At 37.5% G+C, this 22,665-nt stretch overlaps 1 protein-coding gene across 4 annotated transcripts in view; it reads left to right on the plus strand.

Annotated features, from left to right (window-relative positions):
* Positions 1 to 22,665, plus strand: part of MTA3 (metastasis associated 1 family member 3) — a 196,611-nt gene that overhangs the window by 166,783 nt on the left and 7,163 nt on the right. For all 4 annotated transcript variants that reach the window (XM_080586122.1, XM_080586123.1, XM_080586124.1 and 1 more), the window contains 2 exons: positions 10,719 to 10,808; positions 12,448 to 21,243. In XM_080586122.1, coding sequence (XP_080442248.1) covers positions 10,719 to 10,781 — 63 coding nt within the window. In that variant the 3' untranslated portion in view covers positions 10,782 to 10,808; positions 12,448 to 21,243. The remainder of the gene's footprint in view (positions 1 to 10,718; positions 10,809 to 12,447; positions 21,244 to 22,665) is intronic.

Consider the following 22,665-nt stretch of genomic DNA (forward strand, 5'->3'; position numbering starts at 1 on the left):
GAAAGAAATCAAGAAAAAAGGTGAAGTTTTAAGCCATACAACTGCTGCTTGCATCTTACTGGTCAGGCATGTAATTTTGACAAGTGAAAAAAGAAAAACTTTTATGTCAACAATGTGGAGGTAGATCACCACAGCAGTAATCCAGACCATAACTGCTATTTTTATAGCACAAGGTGTTAGTATTTTATTCAACTGATAGTGCAGATGAACCACTTTAAATAACCTATCTAATGTAATGGCAGCAATGAATACAACCATGTCCTGTCCTGTTCAGTGGCAACATGAATAGATTAAAACTGTAGAGAAATTCTTTGGAAGACCAGTACTCTCTGGTCAGGTAGTACCCCATATGAAATGACAGACTGATCAGCATTAAGAAATAAGCAAATATGCTGAATAGATATATGGTGATTGATCTCCAGCTATTCCTCTAAAAGCTCAAAAGATGCTGCAAGCAATTTCACTGCCAAGCGCAGGGACAAGAATGATCAAAAATGTTCACTTGTCATTTTACTCATTGCTGCAGTTCTAGAGCTTTTCCTGGCTTCGCTGTAGTTGTTGCTCGAAGTCTGCTGCCCACATTTGGATGGTAAATTCAGCTGCTTTCTAGCCAAGAGTCTGTGAAGTGAGCTGCAGAGGAAGTACAATGAAGTCTCAAGATGTGGTATATTTATTAGCATGTTATGAGTCACTATGAGTATGATGGACTCTTTCAAACTGTTGAAGCAAGTATCTTATGAATATCAAACAAATATCTTAGTGGCTAGTGAAATATTTGCTCAGAGAAAGAATGCAAAACCTAGCAGTACTGGCTTTAGGTCTCCAGCAAAACTACATTTAGATGAAAAACATTAGTTTTGTTCTTGCTCTCTTTCGTTTGGTAAGAATTGGTCCATCACCAACAAATGGCTTCCATTTTTTTGGGGTGGGAAGGTGAGAATACCAAGTGTCTATACCTGTGTAAATTCAGCAACAAGTACAACATAATCTTTGGAGTCGTATTTGCCAAAACATTTAGTCATCCAACATCCTTTTGATGTACATTAATATCCATTGGTCTTTGTATGTGACAGCTCCGTACTTTGTTCCTGAAAGTGCTGTAAACACCTGTATCACAGGGACGGAACTCATATTGCTAAGAAGCCAGCTCATAAAGAAAGACATCTTGTACTCCATTATCAGATGTACTGGACTATTCCCTGAAACAAAATGTTTAATGTTTTGATATCTGTGGGGTTTTTGTTTGTTTGCTCATTTAATTGTAAATTGTCATTAATTAAACTTATTTTCTTTCCTTTTGTTCCTTAAAATATTTCTGGGGAATCTCTCTAAGCCTTTCACTTTATTCTATTTATTGTAATGTGTAGCAGACACCCTTTGCTTGCATATGGTCTTATCTGCCAGCAGTTGAATCTAAGTATGAACAGGGGCTTAGACTGAAGGTTTATAGAAAGACTAGATGTAGTTGAAGCTATCTAGCAGAATTGAGTTTTAGAGGCATGACTGTACCTCATAAAATGATGTGTTCTTATGGATTAATTTCAGGTACATTGTCTTGTGGAATACCCCCTTGTTCTTGAGCTGTCAGGGGAAATAAGAAAAGGCTTCTTTATTTTCAAAGTGTTTATCACAGTACTTCTTATTCATTTTATCTGTGATGTAAATAATTTGGGTTTTATTATTATATCACAGCTGTCAGAAGACCAGAAGTTCTCAAATTGAGACAAACCATCCTGAAATAGAATAAAAAAAGACATGATTTTTTGTCATACAATGTGAAGTAAGACCTTTATTTTGAAGGAGAGAATAAGAAAATGGTGATTTGACCTTTACAAAACATTTCTACAGTAGTCTAGGATGTTCAGAACACCTACAGCCTGTTAGTTTGTTAGCTTAACAGCAGTGAAAAGCCAGAGACAGAGTTTCCTAGGCTTCTTCATCACTGGGAGTGATGTTGCCTGTTTTGGGAGCCCAGGGGGAGGCAGGACCCATGAAGCTGACCCATGAACTGGTAGGACCCAAGAAGATGAGCTCTAAAGGAGAAGCCCGTGAGAAAGGCAACCAGCGTGCTTGCTATCAGCCAGATGTAAGCAACGCTACCCCTGTGCTACTTGATTCTAGACCTCCAAATCAACCTTCATGTGGGAAAGCAGCATTTAGGGGACAACAGTCAGCCCGCTGTTTTTTCCTACAGCTACACTTTTGTCTGTGCTCTGGTCCGTTTCATTCTGTATCTTTCACTCTAGTCAACTAATTAAGGATCATGACATGGTTTTGTGAGGATCTTTCATTGGAACCTTTATAAATTACAGGTTGTCTTGCCTATGACCCTCTGAAGGAGGGAATTTGCTCTCAGTTGTCTTTGTTACACAACGTTACATGTGCAGTCAGGGTCCATGCTGCTTCGAAGGTAGTCGGAGCTTAGTGCCACTCTATGGATTTCATTTCTGAGGAATTCTTGAGATTCAGCAAAAGGAAATTGCTCTGTAAATTTGAGTTAACAGTAGTATGTTTGACATAGCAGCAATGGAAAGATTAGACTGAACGGTTTCTTAGCATAACCCTCGACTAAAATTTACAGCAGCATTTGTCTTTCATGACACGTTTCAGAACTGTTACAGTTTGCTAATATAAAAAATTGCATAATTTTGCAGAGGTTTATCAAGTTTAACAGGATGGTTCCACCTGCAGAGCTTCTGACTTTCTTTGAACTTTTGGTGCCTCATTTTATTCTAGACATGTTGGTAATTCTTGATGCAGCTTCTGCATATGCAAGAAAGTGACAGTTTATACAAGATTTCTCAAATATATAAAACAAACAAACAAATTTCTTCTGTTTATGCACAGCTACCTTTGGATAACATCAGGCCAAATGAAGTGTGTGATTGGCAAGCCATGATCCTGGATGTAGAAAAGTACCAGTAACGTCAGACGTAGGTTCAGCATGGATGTATGTTTAAAATTAATCTTGGGGAAAATCTAGAATCAAAGTGGCATTCTTATGGGTTTTTGTCAGTTATTGCAGATATCTTGTGTTGCACATGTGTGTTTGTAGAATATTAAAAAAAAAAAAAAAAGAGTTGTCTATGAGATGGCACTGGTGTCCCAGTTTATTCCTAAAATTCTGGTTTCTTCTCCCAATATTGCTGACTTAGAAATAGTTGTGAAGAAATGCATTATTCTGGAGCATTAAGAAGAGCAAGCATTACAAAGTGTAGCAAACAGCTAATTTTGACATGTTTCTCTTCCCCTTCTCCTGGCATTGACCATAAAAAGAGTGACCCAAGTTAACACAGGAAGCAGCCAAAGAGACTGCGTGGCACCAATCAATAAGGTTAATTTTGTGCACGTTAATCCCAGTAAAAGTTTCTGAATGACAAATTGTCCTCTTGATTGAAACGTGTTTGGCTGTGAGAGAGAGCTGGGGTGACAGTGACCCCATCCTGCGCTGCTCCGATTACCTTCTAGTGCTGTGCCATGCGTTGTGGCAGCTGTCCTAGCTGCAGTCTAAGACATCTGTAACTGCTTGCTGACAAAACACCCAGGATACCTGCAGCAGCTGGATGTTTTGACAGTATGGGACACACAGCTGTGTTCGATCGCGATTGCAGTCACCTTCGAGTGAAGGATGGAGGTTTGTGCACACTCAATGTATCTTTGGGCTGCGGGTTTGGAGCCCGTGCTCTCTAGATGTGGAAACCAAATCCTGTCTCACTTGACTCACCCTGAGCCTGTCTTGTCTGGGATGCTCTCTGAGTGCTTGTTTGTATGAGGCTTGAGAAACAAAACAGGATTATTGGACTGTGGCTCGACTGTACATAACTGCTGTTTAGTTTTTGTTCCAACTGTTTACGTTAATTGAATTTTTAATAAAAGCCCAAGCAATTCACACAGCTGGTATTCTCTGAGGCTACTCGTAGCCAGAGGTCATCATTGCTTTCATGTGCAATTTTGCATCTTTTTATTTGTTCCCTGCTGTTTTGCTTTGTTTTGTTTTCTGTAGGTGCCCAAGAGAGAAATAATTTTGTTTTCTTTCTCATTGACTGTGTTTGTAGAGAGATTGTATAACCTTGTGATCATTCCAGTACTTCCTCTGTGAGTCCCTCCTCAGATCTTTGTGGTGGAAGTATAATGTGCTTTTCTAACTGCTGGCTAACTGACTGCTTGTTGTAGTGTTTCCTCTTTTCTGCTATTCATTCCACCCATAATTCCATTGATTTTTCTAGCTCCCCTTTCTAAATTAGACTTTGGCTAATGCAGACTTCTCAAGAGTCTCCTGTTCTGTAAGACTCTGGGCACTAATCAGTGTAAAAAACTTGACAGGTTATTATTATTATTATTATTATTTTTTAAATGCTCCTTTCTACCAGAGAAACCATTAGACAAAATGCAATATATATACATGTGTATATATATATATATATATATATATATATATTCCCCCCCCCCCCCCCCCCCCCCATTTTAGGGGGAGAAACATGAGTGAGGCACAGGCAAGTATCTGGAATTGCCAGACGGCAGAGTGGTCCCTAGGACGCAGGAATGTTGTGAGCCTTTTGGCTCCGTGGGTTTGTACCCTACCAAGCAGAGAGCATTGTGCACATCTCAGGGCTGCAGCTCATGAATCCTATGTTTGCTTCCCTGCACAGAAGCTCCCAGAGGATCCCTGGAAGTTCACCTTGATTCTTCCAAGGCCTTCAGCTGGTCTGGATTTGTCTGTGAGCTTCCTGGCCCTCTATAGCACAGCAGACTATAAGAGAAACCTCGGTGTTACTGCTTTGGTCTCCCTAAATATTCATATCTTTAGCTGCTTTATGTGGTCTCTCTAGATACCAGCAGACTCCAAATCACATGCTTTAGCATTTAAGCCAATGACTACTGATAGATGATAGGCAGGAAGGTATTAAGGCCTGATCTTGTAACAGTCCTGATACTGGGAGTATGCAACCACTTACTGAAAATCATTACCTTCCTGTAACAGTATCTTCATGTACCAGTGAGACCTCAAGTTGGCTTTCTCAAAGATGGAAGGGCTTTTAGGACCAAGATCTTCACACAAATGCATTTACTTCAATTTATATTCTAAGAAAGGTTAAATAGCCATTGATGAGACTTCTTAAGTACCATGTACTGAAGGTTTGATCTGCAGGCAGTTTTTTTCCTGGCACAAAAGTTTGTCCTGGGTATGATTTTTTTTTTTTTGATCTTCTCTTCCAGATTTGTTATTCCTGATGAGACATTATGTGAATAAAATTGCAATGATATAATTTAATTTGCTTCTCATACTTGAATTAGCCCAAAATACTGCTATGATTGCATGGGTACTAATGCATGGGAATAAAGCAACTTTTCTATGCACAGGCAATCCCTAAGATACATCTTTCTCTAACATTTAATATCATAGGAGATCCTGCTAGTGTTTTGAGAACATTAAGGGAAGCTAGATGAACTATTTTATCTTAAAAGCAGTCCTGCTGTCTTTCGTTGTGTGCTATGAAAAGGACAGCTGATGTTAATAAAAATCCCCTTATCCCAGCTTTTGAAATTACTTTTTTTTCTCCACTTTAAGTCCTGAATATCTGAAAAAAACTTTAGTCCTCTGAAAATAAATTCCAGTTATTTCCACTGTAAAGGAGCTGAGCTTCTTCAGTACTAAAAAAAAAAAAAAAAAAAAAAAAGTAGTATGGGGATAGAAATGAATGCAATAATAATATGAATTTTACTAATACACAGAGGCACAACCTATTTTCTGATTGTATATTTTTTTTTTTAGGTATTTCAATATTTATAGGCCTTTATGCAGACAAAAGGGCTCGTTAGAAATACATTTAATGTACATCAAGGTCATGCCTGAACTGCCTTTTTCACATGCAGGGAAAATTTAAAAGTTGAGATTGCCTGAGTTGTGAGCATGGTGTAATACTTTATCAACAGCTGTTTTTAGCAGAGCTGACCATGGAGTTCATTTATTCTTCTTTAAACAATAAGAGACCTTTGGCTCTTGGTTCCTTTAGAACAAGCTAATTTGCATTCCCAAGTCTGCTCCCTGGATTTATGCCCCACAGAGCTCTTGCTTAATAGACACCCAATATTGCCCTCACAGTGCAAGTGTGAGCATGGTACTGCAGCAGCTGGCAAGACCAGGTAATGTTAAGCTGATTGCAAGATGTCTGTACTGAAGATGAGAGAGGAAAGGGGGTCTTCTGATCTTTCTGAACACCAAACACTGCTCAGAAGACCCTCCTTTCCAAAGGGCACTGGCATCTGTGATACAGTTTAGCATGTTTAGATGATCTATTCAATACTAGACATCTGAGTATAACAGTGTTACCATCCTGATAGCAAATCCTTGCAGAATTTTTGAAATAAAAGAAATATCTACTCTGGTATATTGTAAGTCTTAAACTGTTGGGTTGTCCTCATACTTTCCTACAGACCCTTGCAAATGTTTCCTTACGATGATTTATAATGATATGAGGCCTGTATTTTATTTGTTTTGAGGGCGTGCTTGATATCAGCATGGCTTCAACTGCTGTTTGAAGCAAGATATAGATCTGTAGGTCTAACAACCCTAGCTGCAGCTTTCCTTTCCTTTTTTTTTTTTTCTAATTACTTTGTTTTTTCTTTTTCAAGTGTAGCTTCAGTCATATGCCTAACCTGTGTCCTCATGTTGCACCTTGTGAGCTGCTAACGCACCCCTGCACCCTTTCCCCTCTCCAAAACCTTTGCATTCTGGTTTCTCCACTGCTCAGTCTGGCAATATTCCTTGTAGTAATAGCTGAAAGCTGTCTAACACAAATGAGAAGGGAAAAATACATTTCAGTGGAGATGGGCTATCAAATGTATAATGATGTCATGAACTTTAAGTCTCTGATGTTGGACTTTTGTGCCATATGGGAAGAACAGCATAGCAACATAACTTCTACTCCTAATTGCATAATATAAATGTCAAGCTTGTTCAAAATTCAAGGATTACATATTGCCAGAAGAAACTCTTTTCTGTAGACTGAAGGTTTTTGGCAAAAGGGTCTGAAGGCAGAAGCACTTACTGCCTATGATCTCATCAGCCTATTTCTTAAACAGCAGGGCGATGGACAGAAAAATGCATTTTTACAATGTCTCTGCCAAAGGACAAGAAAATTTCTTGCTTTCAGCTCTGAAAAACTTCCAAGATACTTCCAAAAATTTCCAGTACACAAATCATCTTCTTAAGATTAGAAGAGTTAACAAATATTGACCGGGGGCTTAAGCATAACAATGTTATACAGCACATTCATAGAAAATTCACAGATGAATATAACTAGCTGTCTTTTTTGTTGCAGAAATGTAAGAAAAAAAAACACTTAGAAATGATTAGCTGAGTATTTATCGAAGGTTTATAAATTATTGCTGAGGAAAATCAAAGATTTATTATTTTGGTAATTTTAATATACCTACTGGAATTAATAAAAATAAAATATATAGTGCCTGTGGTAAAAAGCTATCACTATCCAAGGATCTTATGAGTTTAAAAGCAGACAAAACTGTATATTTATAAAGGAGAAAGTCTTATCTCCACTGCACAGTGGAGAACTGAAAGTGAGGTTTATGCCAATGTTATAAGGGAAATCTATGACAAAAATGATCATCTGCTAAGTGATGTCTTAAAGAGCTTCACAACTGCTTCTTGTAGAATAGATGCATGAAAAGCTGGGTAGGTGCTTGTCTTGATTCAAGTTGATTCTGAACAGCTTTTATTTAAGTTATCCATAATCCACTTAATGACTTCCGCAGTGATTGTTTCATAAGCAGTGACAAATCAACTGGATTTCTTAAGAAACCTTTTTTATTTGTTTTTCAATAAAATTGCAGGTCAAGCAATATACAATCCATTATTTTAAAAGTCTGTTTCATATAGACATTCTTATTAAAATTACCTGAAAAGACACTTTGCAGAAAAATAGAATGTTAAGTGACTTAAGTGGCATTTTAATTTAATTTAAATGGTTAGGGAAATTCTTACCAGACCCTTTTATTTATTACCTAATGTAGCTTGAGTTAAAGACAGCAAAACATATCGGTCAAATTTCTGACTTGACCAAGTGGCAGAGGACACACATATGATGTATTTAGAATTGGCAAAGGCTTGTCTTGGTGAAGAGTGCTGTAAATTACTTTTGATTAAAAAAATCAGCAGAGGAAGCGAAAAATCATTACGACCAGAACAAGAGCAATAAAACATTAATTCTGTGTGTAAAGACTGATGGGTAGTTGAGAAGCTGATTTGTAAAAGTCACCAGTACCACAGGGCATGAGTTTATTAAGCGTATGAAAGAGGCAGAGTGAAAAATGAAGTCATACTTTAATCAACGGAAATGGAAAATAACTCAATATTTGTAGGCTTCTTTCAGTGCAATTTTAGTTTGAAGTAAGCTACCTCTGCAAACCACTTCCCAAAGAATTTCACTACTTGAAGATGAGCCTCCCGTAACCCTGTTTTGTCTGAGCAGCTAAAGGCAGATGATAATGGGTGGAGAGGGATACGGGGAATGTTGGCACTTCATCTTCTTTCTGATAATTACAGTATATATGGAAATACATGGAAAATGTGTGATTTCTTCTTCTCTGGTTCCTACATAAGCTGTCGTTTTCATTACCTTATTTGTATTATATGTAGTACTTTACACAAAGAAATAAATTGCTCATCCCTAGTGGGACAAGCTGTGACTCATGCAGAAATAGACAAGAGAATTAGAGCTCTAGGTTTGGAAGCTGGTAGCTGGGCTCCTACCTTCATATCTCTTTCTACACAAGCACCCTATAAATTGTGCCATCTTACTGGTGGTCTGACCACTCCAGTGTTATACAAACTCATAGTAGCTTTATCTGCTCTAGAAAGAAGTAAAAATACCAAATACTTCAGTGAAAACAATTGTCTAAAATCAGCAATTAGTTGACCAGGCCTTCACAGTCCCAGAAACAGCTATCATATGTTTGACACTAATTGTATTTGGTGTCCTAGCTGAAAAGTCAGACCAGAAAGTCTGAGGATCTCACAGGCATATAACGTCTTCTATTTGGAGCGATGAGTCATGCAGATAAGGAAGTGGAAGTGCTGGTGACTACATGTATTTCTGTGTACTGTTTCCACTGTTGCTCTAGAACAGGAAACTTTCCAGATTAAAGTCCGTGTACAAAATTATAGTCTTGTAAGCTGCCAAACCGACAGCCTTCATACCACTGGCAGAGGTAACATGTATTTCTTATTCTATCTAGCCAATATGCCTATATTTAACTCTGATCTAAAAGCACTGAAATACAGTATAAGGAATATATTTTGTCTTCTTGCTCATTTATGGTTACTGCAAGATGCTGAGTTTTTCTGGGAGCTGGTGGGATTTTTTAACTCCCACTGGCTTCTTTGAAAATTTGGTATAAATATTTCACAAGAACGCCTGCCATTTTGTGGAGACAAACTGAGTCCTTCACCTCTCCTCTGAGAGTTCAACAAGCACTTCACTACAAGCTTACCAAATACATTGGTGTAATTATCAGACATAGATTTCCAAGTATCTAATTGTTTAGTTAACTTCCCTTTCAGTAAGCTTATTTATATGCCTTTATGTTTGCGTGATCTGGATTTCATCTAGAAGTGGGGCTAAGTCTAAAAGAGTCTTTTAATGCCTGAAAGGGGGAAGCACCATTTAACCTTGGAAAAGCCTCAAAGTCAGAAGTCAGTTCTCTCTTTGGCCTGAGAAATGATCAATGTTTTCTAAAAATACATGACATCAAGTCTCTGTCATATATATAGTAATTATATATGAATATTTCCATTCATGCTTTAATACCATTTATAGTTCAATATTCCTGGGATTTCCTGGGTTTTTGTTGAGGTGTAGTCATTTTTGTCATTTATCTTTCATGAGTTTTTATATTCATCATCTATACATTTTTATTTTTATTTTTTTACAGCTGGTGGGTTATATGCATCTCTTTCTAAAAAGCTTAGTATTTTAAAAATGAAAATGTGTGGTAAATATCATAATTTGAAATAAAGAATAATATAACTGCATTTTTCAGACATAAAGGGAATAAAACGAGACCTGGGGAGAAGAGGGTACACTATTTTCCTTCATTAGGGCCACTCTTATGAGCTATAATGTGTAGAAAGATAAGGAACAAATTAATGTTAGCTTTCCAGAAATTGACTTTCTGTATGAGTAGTTATTGAAACTTTAGTACTGCGGACAAAACTACTGCTGCTAGAGTATAAAGTTTTCAAACAGCAGTTTTTAAACAGCAGTGAAATGGATAAGGAGCTAATCTGGATCAATACAGTGTTTTTGTGTAATGGCAATATTAATACACAGCACTCCTGTGTTTCTTATAACACCTGGATGCTACAGAAGTCATGGCATACCCGCTATTCCCTGGGCATTAGCAATATTGAATGTCTTGTTACAAAGCAGACTCAGGTAGAACACCAGTGCAATATATAGCCCCTGCTGAAACCATGGTGAACTCCTCTGTCTGTGTGATGGGTGAGCCCCTTCCAGGAGACAAATAGCGGTAACAAGAGCTTTGCAGAGCTTGTGGAACGTGGCTGGTTTAGCATTGCACTACGGGGCAAAAAGGCTAAGAAATTGTGTAGCTGCTTATTTTTCTGGGGAAGCATCAACAAAAAGTGCTGGGTGATTGAACAGGAGATATGATACATATGTTTTTTTTTTCATGAGCAGAGCTACAGCCAGATCCACCAAGAAGAACAGATCCACCAAGTCCAGCCTTGTCAAGTTCTTTGAAGAGGAATGGGAGGGGAAAAATTAGTGGTAAACTATGTGATAAATTTTCTATATAAAGTATGAATCACTCAGCTTTCAGTTAAACATCTTAATCACAATGATTAAAAAAAAAAACTTGCCTGGTCAGCCATGAGGAGGCAGACGTAATTTTGCAAATGGTCTGTGTCTCAGATGATATTTACAAATTAATTGTACTCTGAGCCTAGAGATGACTGTTCAGCAACAGATTACCCTACAAACTGATCCTGCTTACAAATATGGGAAAATGTTTAATCATCTGTTTTAATCTGATCTTTGTCCAGTGATACTGGGATTCTTTCTCCAAAGAGCTCCATGGGAAAAAAAGTACTTAGCTACTTTTGGCCCTTTCAAAAGCTGTTTTATTATGATGGTAGAGAGCGCTGCCAAGTATTGTTAGTATTGTTAAGATACCTGAAGTTCTCTTTCAGTGTAACACAAGTGCTCAGGGGGCAAGGTGTATTTGTCCCATTCTTCTCCAGGCTGAACCATAAATTCTCTTGCTGAACACATAGCTGTTGTCACAACCAAAGTCCTTCAACTCTCACGTCCTGAGTCATAGGTGAAATGCTGTTTTATTTAGCAGGTTTCTCTGGACATGTGGTGTTGAATACTGTTTCTATGGCTTCAAGGAGACTATTTAGTCTTGGACTCTTTTAAAATAGCAGATATACATGGCTGCATTTTGGTATCATATTGCCATCTCAGTTTCTGAATCATTCCCCTAGAACACTGTGGAGAAAATGAGCTCTCTACGAGGCTGTCAATTTGTGTACGTGCAGAATGTGGCTTCCAAAACAACACTTTCACTTACCTGCCAGGATGCTGCTAGGGCATCCCAAGCTAGTGTCTAGGGCTTGGCATTTTTAATGTTATTGGAAAGGGAGCATCTATTCATACAGGGCAGTGTGATTTTTTTTTCCATATTTACATCTAATACTTGCTCTCTTCTGCATTATAACTTTTGGCCCTGTAATTCTTTGGCAAATCCTTTTGTTTAATTGACAGTTGGTAGTTTGTATGCTACTTAAAAGGAAGCTTGAGCACAATGGAGCTGAGCTTCCTTTGGTTCCTATCAATTAATCTGGTATTTTCCTGCACATTTTTAATAGCTTTTGTAAATCTCACTCTTTTTCTGAAAAGCTTCTTCTGAGAGCCACTGTTATGACAATTTCATTATTTTCAGGTGTGGGGTTTGTTGTTTTTCTTTTTGACCCTCCTTTTCTTCGCTGTTATGCATTTTTCCCCTTTCTCACACATTACTTCAGTCTGTTCTGGTTCTTTACTTCTGTTTGACCTTCAGTGTCATAAACTATTCCCATTGAAGAAGTTTCTGTTTACATCTCACAAATGGGTGACAAGCATGAACACAGGAGTGCTGACTGTACTTCATGTACTTCAGTGTCTTCAGGAGTCTGTGAAAGGCAAGACCTGTCTCAGACTGACCCCAGTGATCTCTCCTACTCTTCTCCTTGACTGAAGAGCATTTCTGTGACTTAAAGAAACAGGTCTGTTGAGAGCAAGCAGAGTTATTGTATTTTATCTATTTATTTTGGGGGGTGGGTGGTGGGGTTATGCCTTTAACCTAAAGTTAGACTTGTTAAAGATTTCTTGCTTGGTTACAGATTTCCTGTTTTCTGCCTTACAGAGATTGCAGTCTTTTCTGCCTGGAAAGAGAAGCTAATCTGTGAAAGAGGAATGAAGTTGGAAAGCCTAACTCATCAATGACAGCAAAAATGCTTTAATATCTGGACCGTAATGCTGGATATATGTTGTTTCTGTGGTACTTCATCATGACAGTACGGGAATTTTGATCCACTCCTAAAGGATGCCTCGTAATTCTTGTGCTGTCTTTTACTAATAGAGATTGTGGTAACAGAAGTGTACAATTGCATTTTTTTTTTTTTTTCTGAATGAGAGAGAAAAAATTGTCCCTCCAGAAATCCTGCAGAAGGCCTGTGTAATTTTGATGTCTTTTAAGTTTTGGTTTGAAAACTTCTGGCCCTTTACACAGTAATTACTTCCATTGAGGAAGTGCACATATTCTGCTATTCGCTAATTACTGATAAGGAAAATGCAGGAAAGCTCAGTGATGAAACATGTCTCATGTGCTTGTCTTTCTTTGCAGCAGTTGCAAAGAGTGCCTTCTGAAATCATTACCCCCTCCCTGTGACTTGAAATATCCTTCTTTTCTTTCCCTCAAAAATAAAATGGTAGCAGCTCGTGTCTTGTCAAAACGGGCTTCGCATGCTACATGCCCTGTGTAGCAGGCAGGTAGTTAGGCAAGAAGCCAAGCAGATGAGGAAGAAAAAGGGAAAATTTCCTCATTTCTTTAACTTTGCTACTCACTATGAAGACTGAAGGAACAGATGCTGTTATAAATATGAGGAAAGGGAGGGAGCAACAGCTTGGCTGGATTACGGCTTTGGACCCCAGACATCCAGTTTGTCATCTTAATTCAGATAACCAGGATTGCCAACTCTTCTTCAGTCACATACTTGGCAGTGAGAAAGTGAGTGAGAGAAATCCCAGCAGACTTCCTGCTTTCTAGATGTCTCTAGCTCTTGAGATAAAGCTGTTAAGTTTGTAAATGAGATGGGTTAAACCTTAACTAGATGGATAAAAATAAAAATCCTAAATACATTTTAAAAAACAATTTTTAAATCAGTTTTGTGACTCAGATTTTTTAAATATCTAAGAGTAGCAATATTGACTATTAAGGGGTAAACTCATACATTTTTTTTTCAGAACGTTTCATCTGAGATGATAGAAATGTTTTGTTATATCCAGTACAATGTCTAAGTATTGTTTTTTTGTTTGTTTTGTTTAGAAAATATATTCTGATATAACTCGAGGTTATTGAAAATAGCACCGATTCCCCTAACTTTATTTGGTATTACTTTAGATTTACTTTAATAAAAGTGGGGCCAAAATTAGATTTTTCTTGCTGTATGTCAAAGCAACAAGCCTGAGAATATTTAAAAAAAAAATCTAAGCAGCCTTAGTATTCACAGAACAGTGGCCAAGTGTGGAGAGTTTTGCCTGGAGTTTATAAGGTTTTAGAATTTTAAAGAAATTCTAAGGATGGGGATAGAAGGATATAAAAAGAAGGATAAATTGCCCTCAGAAGAATGAAACAGTAATTATGCTCTCTTGGGCAGCAATAGCAGAAATTGAAATAATTTTACATTGACAGAAATTTTACAAATTTTACAATGACAGAAATTGAATTATTTTACTGTGCTTCAATTCAACACTAACACAGACAGTCTTTTGGCTACTCTGAGGTCATTTTCGTTTAAGGTTCTTGATTTCTGCTTGGTATCATTAGCTAGATACAGCTCTCTTTTTGTCTGTTATGGCTTCCGTGGCGTCTGTATCAGGGATGAATAGATCAAGTCTTTCTAATTTGAAGCCTCTGAGGAATGACAAAAAGAATAAGCACTTGTTACAGAGATGCCGCTTTGCTAATCAAAGCTTTTCACATCTTATAAGCCATACTTAAAACTAATATTTGTGTGAAGAAATAACCTATATCTAGATAATAAAATGGTTTTTGTATCAGTTTTGGGAAGAAAACTAACAAGTTTTTTAAATCTGAAAATAACAATTTGGAGATTTAAGAAAGTGTACAATATTATAGGAATCATTGAAAATGCTTTGTTGTTACAAGTCTAACAAATTTTTTTTATGAAGACTCATGAACAAGTGTCTCTTCTATCTTAGCATAAAAAGTATTCAGATTTTGCATATTATCAGAATTGCATATTATCTTTTTTTTCAGATTTTTTTTTTTTGATTGTTGAGGATAACTATGTATTTCAAACTTTCCCAGAAGACTGCTTGATTCTAGTGTTCCTATGTCAGACTTGTTCAAGTCACCCCTCAGGATGATGGCCTTCCTTTCCCTGAGAAACCTGCCTCAGTGATCGGTGTAAACCACTGAATGATTTTCCAGCATCATATGTGAGAAGAAAACATAATGCAATACAGTAAGACACATCTTTATGTAATCCATCTTGCTCCCTGAGAATGACTTTTCTAAAAAATGCTTTTTTTACCTGATTTTTTTAAAGTAGCATTAGTGGTGAACATTCGCAAACTCCAAGGCCACCTACATTGCCTCTAGACTTTCAGAAATGTTTTCTTGCTATGCTTATCTTATTATATTGTGTCATAGCTTCCACAGTCATGTAGAAGCAAACTTCTTTCCTCTTTCTACCAGCCTTTTAGATACTGAATAGGTATTCTTGCTGTGTCTATCTCTCCTCACAATTACCTCTTTTTTGAGGTAGCCAATTCTTGTATCTTCCAACTTTCCCCACAGGACTTGCCACCCTTGTTCATTTTCTTGTCTGGAGTCTTTCCAGTTGGCCAATCTCTCTCCTTCGATGTACACACAACTGGAAACAAGCCTTACCTACGGCACTGTGAACCACAGTCCCCCATAGACTGGAAGGAATTCCTTCGGGAGTTGCTTGTACATCTCCTTACAGTGTGTACTTTCCTTTCTAATAGTCTACTCATGGTTTGTTTTCATCTTGCAGTCCACAAAGACCTCCAAATATTTTCCTGAAAAGCTTTCACATGATGAGTTGACTTTGTTTCTATGCACTTGATTTGTTTATGTACATAACATTATAGTTGCCCCCACTGAATTTCACTCTGTTGTTTTAGAACAGATTTATGAAGAAAGTTTTGAATTCTAATCCTGCTCTTTAGTTTACTGCAGTTCATACCCATTTGGGATCATTTTAAAACCATATGTTGTTTAATACATCATCCAGATTACTGTGACTATGCAGCATTGAATGCAGGACCATTTGGCCAGTCAATGACTAACAAGTCTCTGTAGTATTTAATTCTCTGTAATATTTCATTCAACTACCTTTCAGTATTGCTTTAATTTCAACTGAGAGTATTCTCATCTAGCTTGTACTTTTTTGATTTTCTTTTCACTTATGAGAACCAGTGTTTGGGGCCTTACTGTGGTCAAAATACACTTTTTTATTTTTATTTTTTATTATTATTATTTTATTTCCCTTGTCTCTAGAAGGGCATTAGATTGGCTTCACCAAATTTCAGTGCTAACCAATTTTAGCTGCTAACCTATTCAAACAACTGTAGACTTAAACATTATTAACTTATACGTTCTATGCATTTTTGTAGAAAAAAATACTGATTTGTTACACTGTTCTGTGCTAGGTGTCATGAAGACTAATAATATAGAGAAAAATCTTTAAGAAAGCCTGGTAGCCTCTATAAACCATGCATAATATCAGTAATACCCAAAGACCAAACAAGGAGGACTATTCCTGGTTGAACTATGGTGTAGTCAAATGTGTTCATTAATAATATAAAACACCTGGATCATTGTCTTTATCCAGTCTAAAGGATGTTTAATAGAAGCAATGAGAAATAATAGGAATTGCAAACAAGATACCTCCAGGAAGCTGAAAAGACGTTTTTCATAACTGCATAATATCTGGGAGCCACAGATTTAAATGTGGTGAAACAATCCCATATTTATTAAGTGGATTCTGTTGCCAAGATTGGACTATAGCAGTGTTTTGATACAGTGTGATGTGAGAGGGAAAAGCTCTTGCTGCATATTTGGAGATTATGTTCATATGGCTTATTAATTCTAGGAAAAAGAATATGAAGTGCAGCTGAACAAATGCTCAGGAAAAAAAATAAAAGTGGAATAGTCAATCATCCCTGGAGAAGATAGGTAAAATATGAATATAGTGCAACTGTGCAGTGCTTTGCCACAGAAAATCTTAATTTAATTATCAACAGGTTTTCAAAAACACTTCATAGTATAGCCAGCTCTTCCAGATCTCAAAACAGGTAGTGTTTTTCTGAATTCCAGCGGAAGTGACTTGCTTAAAGAAAACTTAAACTTCTTAAAGGGGTCCTACAGAAAAGCTGGGGAGGAACTCTTCATCAGGGACTGTAGTGTGTAGATTTAGATTATATTTAAGGAAGAAATTCTTTACCATGAGGGTGGTGAGGCATCAGAACTGGGCAGTGAAGTTGTGGATGCCCCATCCCTAGAAGTTTTCAAGGCCAGGTTGGATGGGGCTCTGAGCAACCAGATCTGGTGGGAGGTGTCCCTGCCCATGGCAGGGGGGGTGGATTAGATGTTCTTTAAGGTCCCTTCCAACCCAAACTATTCTGTCATTCTATGAAATCAAAACTTTTATTTGAAGAGAAGAGAAGAGAAGAGAAGAGAAGAGAAGAGAAGAGAAGAGAAGAGAAGAGAAGAGAAGAGAAGAGAAGAGAAGAGAAGAGAAGAGAAGAGAAGAGAAGAGAAGAGAAGAGAAGAGAAGAGAAGAGAAGAGAAGAGAAGAGAAGAGAAGAGAAGAGAAGAGAAGAGAAGAGAAGAGAAGAGAAGAGAAGAGAAGAGAAGAGAAGAGAAGAGAAGAGAAGAGAAGAGAAGAGAAATAAAGGAAAAGAAAAATACCCTACTGTAGCCCTTGTCATTATTGAGAAGAATTAATTGTGACCTTATCTCAGAGTAAGATCTGAAAGATCAGGACTAGAAAGATGAATAAAATGAAACTGTAAGAAATTGGCATGAAAAACAAGATCATGGAGTGGTAGATCTACTAGTTTTTGAGTGCATTGGTGGGATTGTATAATACTCAAATGTACGGCTAAACCTAAATATTGTGTTAGATTAACAGTGCAAAGACCAAACCATGGAGAGACGTATAGCAAACAAATGATATATACAGAATGATTAAAGAGAAGGTAATGTGGTATTGATCACAGTCCTGTAAATCTAACTCAATCTTCCTTAAAGGCATAAATATTAGGGGAATAAAAATCTATTAGTGTATAAGGGTAATAGACCAAGGAGCATGAGTTGATGATGGAGGAAAAATCATGTCACATAAACTTGATTAATATTTTGGAGATTGAATTACAGATGGCTGCAATGAAACAGATGTAATTTGTATGGCTGTCAGATCCTGCTCATATTTATACAGATGAAAATCCCAACTGACTCTGTTGACATCCATTGAATTTTTGTTGATTGAACTCAGAGACCAGGGAACACATCTCTGGCCTTCACTGAAACAATGTTTTTATTGTAAATGTTCATTCAAAAATGATTATGTGTATTGGCGTAGTTGGGTAAATTTATACCTCATAGAAAGAGGATAAATGTATAAATGTGTGGTACTGGAGAAAGTGGGAAGATAAGCTGTGGACAGTAACACAAGCTTGTGATTTGAAAACAAGATGGTCTAAATGAGAAGTTCCCAAAAGATAGCACATTTACTGAGAGGATATGGATAAATATGTTGTAATATTTATATATATTATATATTGTAATATTTATGTATATTATATTTATGCTGCAGGAAGTGGTCCTTAAGAATGTCCCTTCCTCAAAATATTCCCTAGTTTTTAAGAAAGTCAGACAGAAGACCCCAGAACAGAGCTGCGGGATGACTGGGAACAGCTCCCAGCCCCCATTCCTGCACTAGTCTGTTCAGCAATGGAGATGCGTCCTGAATAATGGGATAGTCTAAGGCAATTTACTGAGTGCACTTGTGCCATGTTCATGGTGTCCAAAATGTTTCTTTTTTGCAATGGGATTAAGATCCCCTAGACAATGTCTAAGATGATGATAAAGTGTGTACTCAGATTATGAAGGTTATTAAGCTATGAGGTAGTGACGGGACAGTAATATTGTAGAAACTGATCTGATTAAAGTAGAAATATGGGTAAAAAAGTTGCCTGACAGGACAGTAATATTATAGAAACTGATCTGATTAAAGTAAAAATATGGGTTAAAAAGTTGCCTTGGATAAAAGTTATTTTTAAGGCTAGGAAATATTAGGATTATTTTTAAGCAGTCCTCTGAAGCTGATTTGGATAATGCTGGATTCCAGATTCCCTACAACAAATTCAAGTGGAATGTGTGAGAGAGCCCTGAGTGTAGGAAAACAGGTCTCGAAGTAACGTTCTGGCTCACTGACCCCTGCTACTGCAGCCAGCTGTGGCATACACTTCTCTCTCTAAAATGGCAGCACAAGTGCTGATAAGATTCAAAGTTATGAGGTTAGTACAGAGAGATAGAATAATTGGAATTTAATAGGGTCTGCAGCACAGGGATACATTTTGAAGTATACTCAGTGTGCCAAATACTGAGGAAAAGACAGTAGGACAGGAGAGCGCCTAGCTGTCGCTGTATAGCTGGAAGGAATTATTAGATTGCTGTGTTACTGTTCACCCTGAGAATATTGCTAATTTGATGTTTACACATCAAGAGGTAATATCTTGATACAAAGCAATTAAAGTGGCAGGAATCGTTTTCTTAGTCATCTCTGCTGTACCCTAGATGTTTTTTTCTCAGTCAGACACTTGAATTTTCACAACATAGAGTGATTAGAGAAGCAAAGGCTTAACACGATAACTCAGAGGGCTATGCAGTCTTTGTTTCTCACTGCTGGATACTCAGGATAAGTATTGAGCATGCAGACCTACAGAAATGCCGGCTCTGAGAAGAAACAAACATATGCTGTGGGTAAAGGAAATGGCGCGCTAATGAGGCTTTTGTCAGATGCCTTTCTCTGCTTGTTGTGCAGCTCCATTTTTCTCGCTTGCTGTTTAGCCTCTAAGCCTCAGGGAAACAGATTGTCTCAATCTAAGTTTGTGCAGTGCCTTGCTGAGCATGGGAGCCTTATATCATAGAGTATTTGCTTTATTTATCACTTAAATATAGCAGGATTTGCCTTCTGTGCAGCTTTTCTTCTCCTTCCTGGTCTCCAGCAATAGCACAAGCCTATGCAGAAAGAGGGTTAGCTTTCTGCCACAGCACAGGGAATCCTAAAGGAAAACTCCTCTGAGCATCCAGCAATAGCAATATCTATCCAAGCCACGGGGGACCACACTGTGTTATCTACATGCTTTGTAGCTGAATGTGGTAGTGAATGCAGTAGAAAACCTACACACAGCATGTTCAGGAGCTCACTATTTTCATCATTGGTGAAGAAAAGCATTTAATGAACTCAGTGGGAACAAATAAAGACAAGGAGGATATGCCATGTTCCAGTACCCAGCTTGAGATGTAGTGCATTATCTGCGGGAGGCAGCAAGGATGAATATCCACTCCCCAGTCAGCTCTGGCAATGGATTTGTTTCAGTGCTCAGTCCCTGCTTTGAGGACACTAGCTGATGGGAAGGTATGGGAATTTTGTATTAGCAAATTCTGCCTTAGTACTTCTCTAGCTCAACTCATCCTTTCCTTTGTCCCATCTGAAGGGTACTTGTGGCAAAGGCTCTGCTGCCTATCAGTGCCATCCTGGGACAAGCCCCTTTAAACCTTGCCATCTTCTTCCCAAAAGAAGAAAATAGTTTTTCAGAATTGTTCCGCCTGTTCCTGTGCAGCCTGACTGTATGTGGCTTCCTCTAGCTTGATGTGGCTGCTCACTATCTGCCCCACTGCTCTTCCTTGATATCTGTTTCTCCACCACTGTTATGCTTCTCATGAATGAGTCCTTAAATGTCCTTTTGAAATGAATTACACAGTTTTGCCACTGTTTGACCATTCAGAGGGTAAGGAGATGAGATGGTGCATCACAGAGAACAGTTATTTCCAGGAATTTTTACTTATACTGTAAGACACAGTCTCTGTAAGCATAGCTCTGAATTATAACCCTTACAAGAAAAAAAGGACATCTGTTCAGGCCATTAACATTAACTTCATGGAGAAAACTTCCAACAGGAGACTACAACACTTTCGTGAATAAATCAATGTTATGGGGTTTTAATGGATGTCTGAAATATATGTGAGAATTAAAGAGAATATAAAAACTAGGTTTTCTGTTGAGCTTTAATTTCATTGATATAAAATTATCTCTTTCAAACGACTGCATAAAAGTAAACTATGTTTTTCAAGCTAGCTTTAATGATCTATATCAGCTGTACTATATTGCAGAAGGAAAGCTATTTAAGTATTACTTTAGCTGATGAGTAAAAGTATCATCCATCAGCTCTGAGAGATGAATACATTCAGCTGGATTAAACAATCACTTGGAAGACTAGGGCAGGGAAGTGTTAGATGGGGCCAAGAGGTTTTAGGGCTTGTTGCATATCAGCCCCATCCCATTACAAATTAACCTTGAATTAAGTCTGTGCTGAGTGGTTGTGATCTCCAAAGAGTCTGCAGGTTGAGATTATCAGATTGCACTTACCTCCTGCCCCTACCTCATACCTGGTAAAACCTGGACTGCATCTGAAGGAGAGGGAAACAGATATAAAGGATCTGGCTGCTGGCCTTTTGGGTTTGCTAAGGCAGGTGTTGGGTTGTTTGTTTTTGTTTCTTCCCTCTGGAGCAAAGCTTGTTAATTTAGACCCCTATTTTTACCACTATACTATGTCAGAACTTCATTTTGTTATAGCAGCTTCAATTCAATTCAAGACATTGGTGAGTACTTATTTCCTAAATATTTTCATTAAGGATGAGAGAGAACTTGTCATCTTTTTGGAATCTCTTTGGAGGTTGATTTCAATAGAATTGGAAATGTTCTCGAAAATCCGTTTTTGTGTCTCTTTGGGTTGACCTCATTATAGTCTTCTTCATGTAGACTTTCATTAGGCCACCTGATGTAGTTTGTAATTTTAAGAACTTATCAGTTCATCTGTATGTGTGTATGTAAACACATTATTGTTTCTTGTAAAGAAAAAAAAAAGAACTTATGGTTTTTTTTTCCTAATTTAGTAGATGATTCTGAAGTTGGTTGCCATGGAGGAAAAGGCAAGTTGGTTTACTTGGCCCTGAAAAACAGATCTCTGTTTGGGTGGTTTACATGGTATAATTGCTGTAGCTAATCATGTCCCTGGACTCTCAATTTCAAAAATGAACACTTATGTCAATGTAAGTAGTTGCCATGGAAATCCTCACAGCATGAACCTCCTCAGTGAAGACCTTATGGCAGATAACACAAACTATGTCTATGATTTCCCTAAACACATCAGACACCAAAGTGAAAGGTTTTTTTGTATGCCTTTAAAACATGTGTGCAATAACTACTATTTGCCTGTTCTAGCATACTTTTCCTAACCTTACTTCTTCAAGTCAGATAAAATGAAGGTCACATTCTAACAGCATGTATTCATTTGAAGAAACAATACAAGGAATTGAAGAAATCTCTTTCAATTGCTAGTGCCCTAAAATATTTTCAGGTGAAATTTTTCCATTCATCCATCCATCCAAAGACTTCTACATATTGAGCTTTTAAAATACAAGCATGAGAAGCACTGTTGGCATTTGAATGCCTCCTTCCTTCATTTTCTTCTCACTGATCTACAGTGCTTTCTTCTGTGTAGATCTAGATGTTAACATTTCAGTCATCTAGAAGGTGCTTCTTTTCAACAGGATGCAGCTGCCGATTTTTGGTTTTATAGCATTTCTGGAAAGCCAAATTCAGCTGTAACAAAAATTACAAAGCTTCCAAAAGGATTGTTCTATTATCTTGAATAAGGTGCACTACTAGAGTGAAATTATAACCTGCAGAAATTAGAAGCAGTATATTGGTGTGTACCCTTTGTTAAGCAGCCTTTGTGTGCCGATGCAGTTCCACCTTGTGTCATGCTGTGGCTGTAATACCTATGTAGAAAGAGAGCCCAATTGTAGTGCCATGAGATGAGGGTAATTCCATTAGCTACATATTGATAGAAAAACAACTGAGAATGGCATTTGTCCCAACACAGAGACATGAGGAAATGAATAAAATAGATTCAATGCAAAATGTCAAGAATTAGATATGGAAAATAACAGTTTAATGACAGAATGCACAAGCTACATAAATTAATCTGTAAAACAGCTTTTTCAAATATATCTGACTGT

This window comes from Anser brachyrhynchus (assembly GCF_964034855.1).
Source record: "Anser brachyrhynchus genome assembly, chromosome: 3".
Taxonomy (NCBI): Eukaryota; Metazoa; Chordata; class Aves; order Anseriformes; family Anatidae; genus Anser; species Anser brachyrhynchus.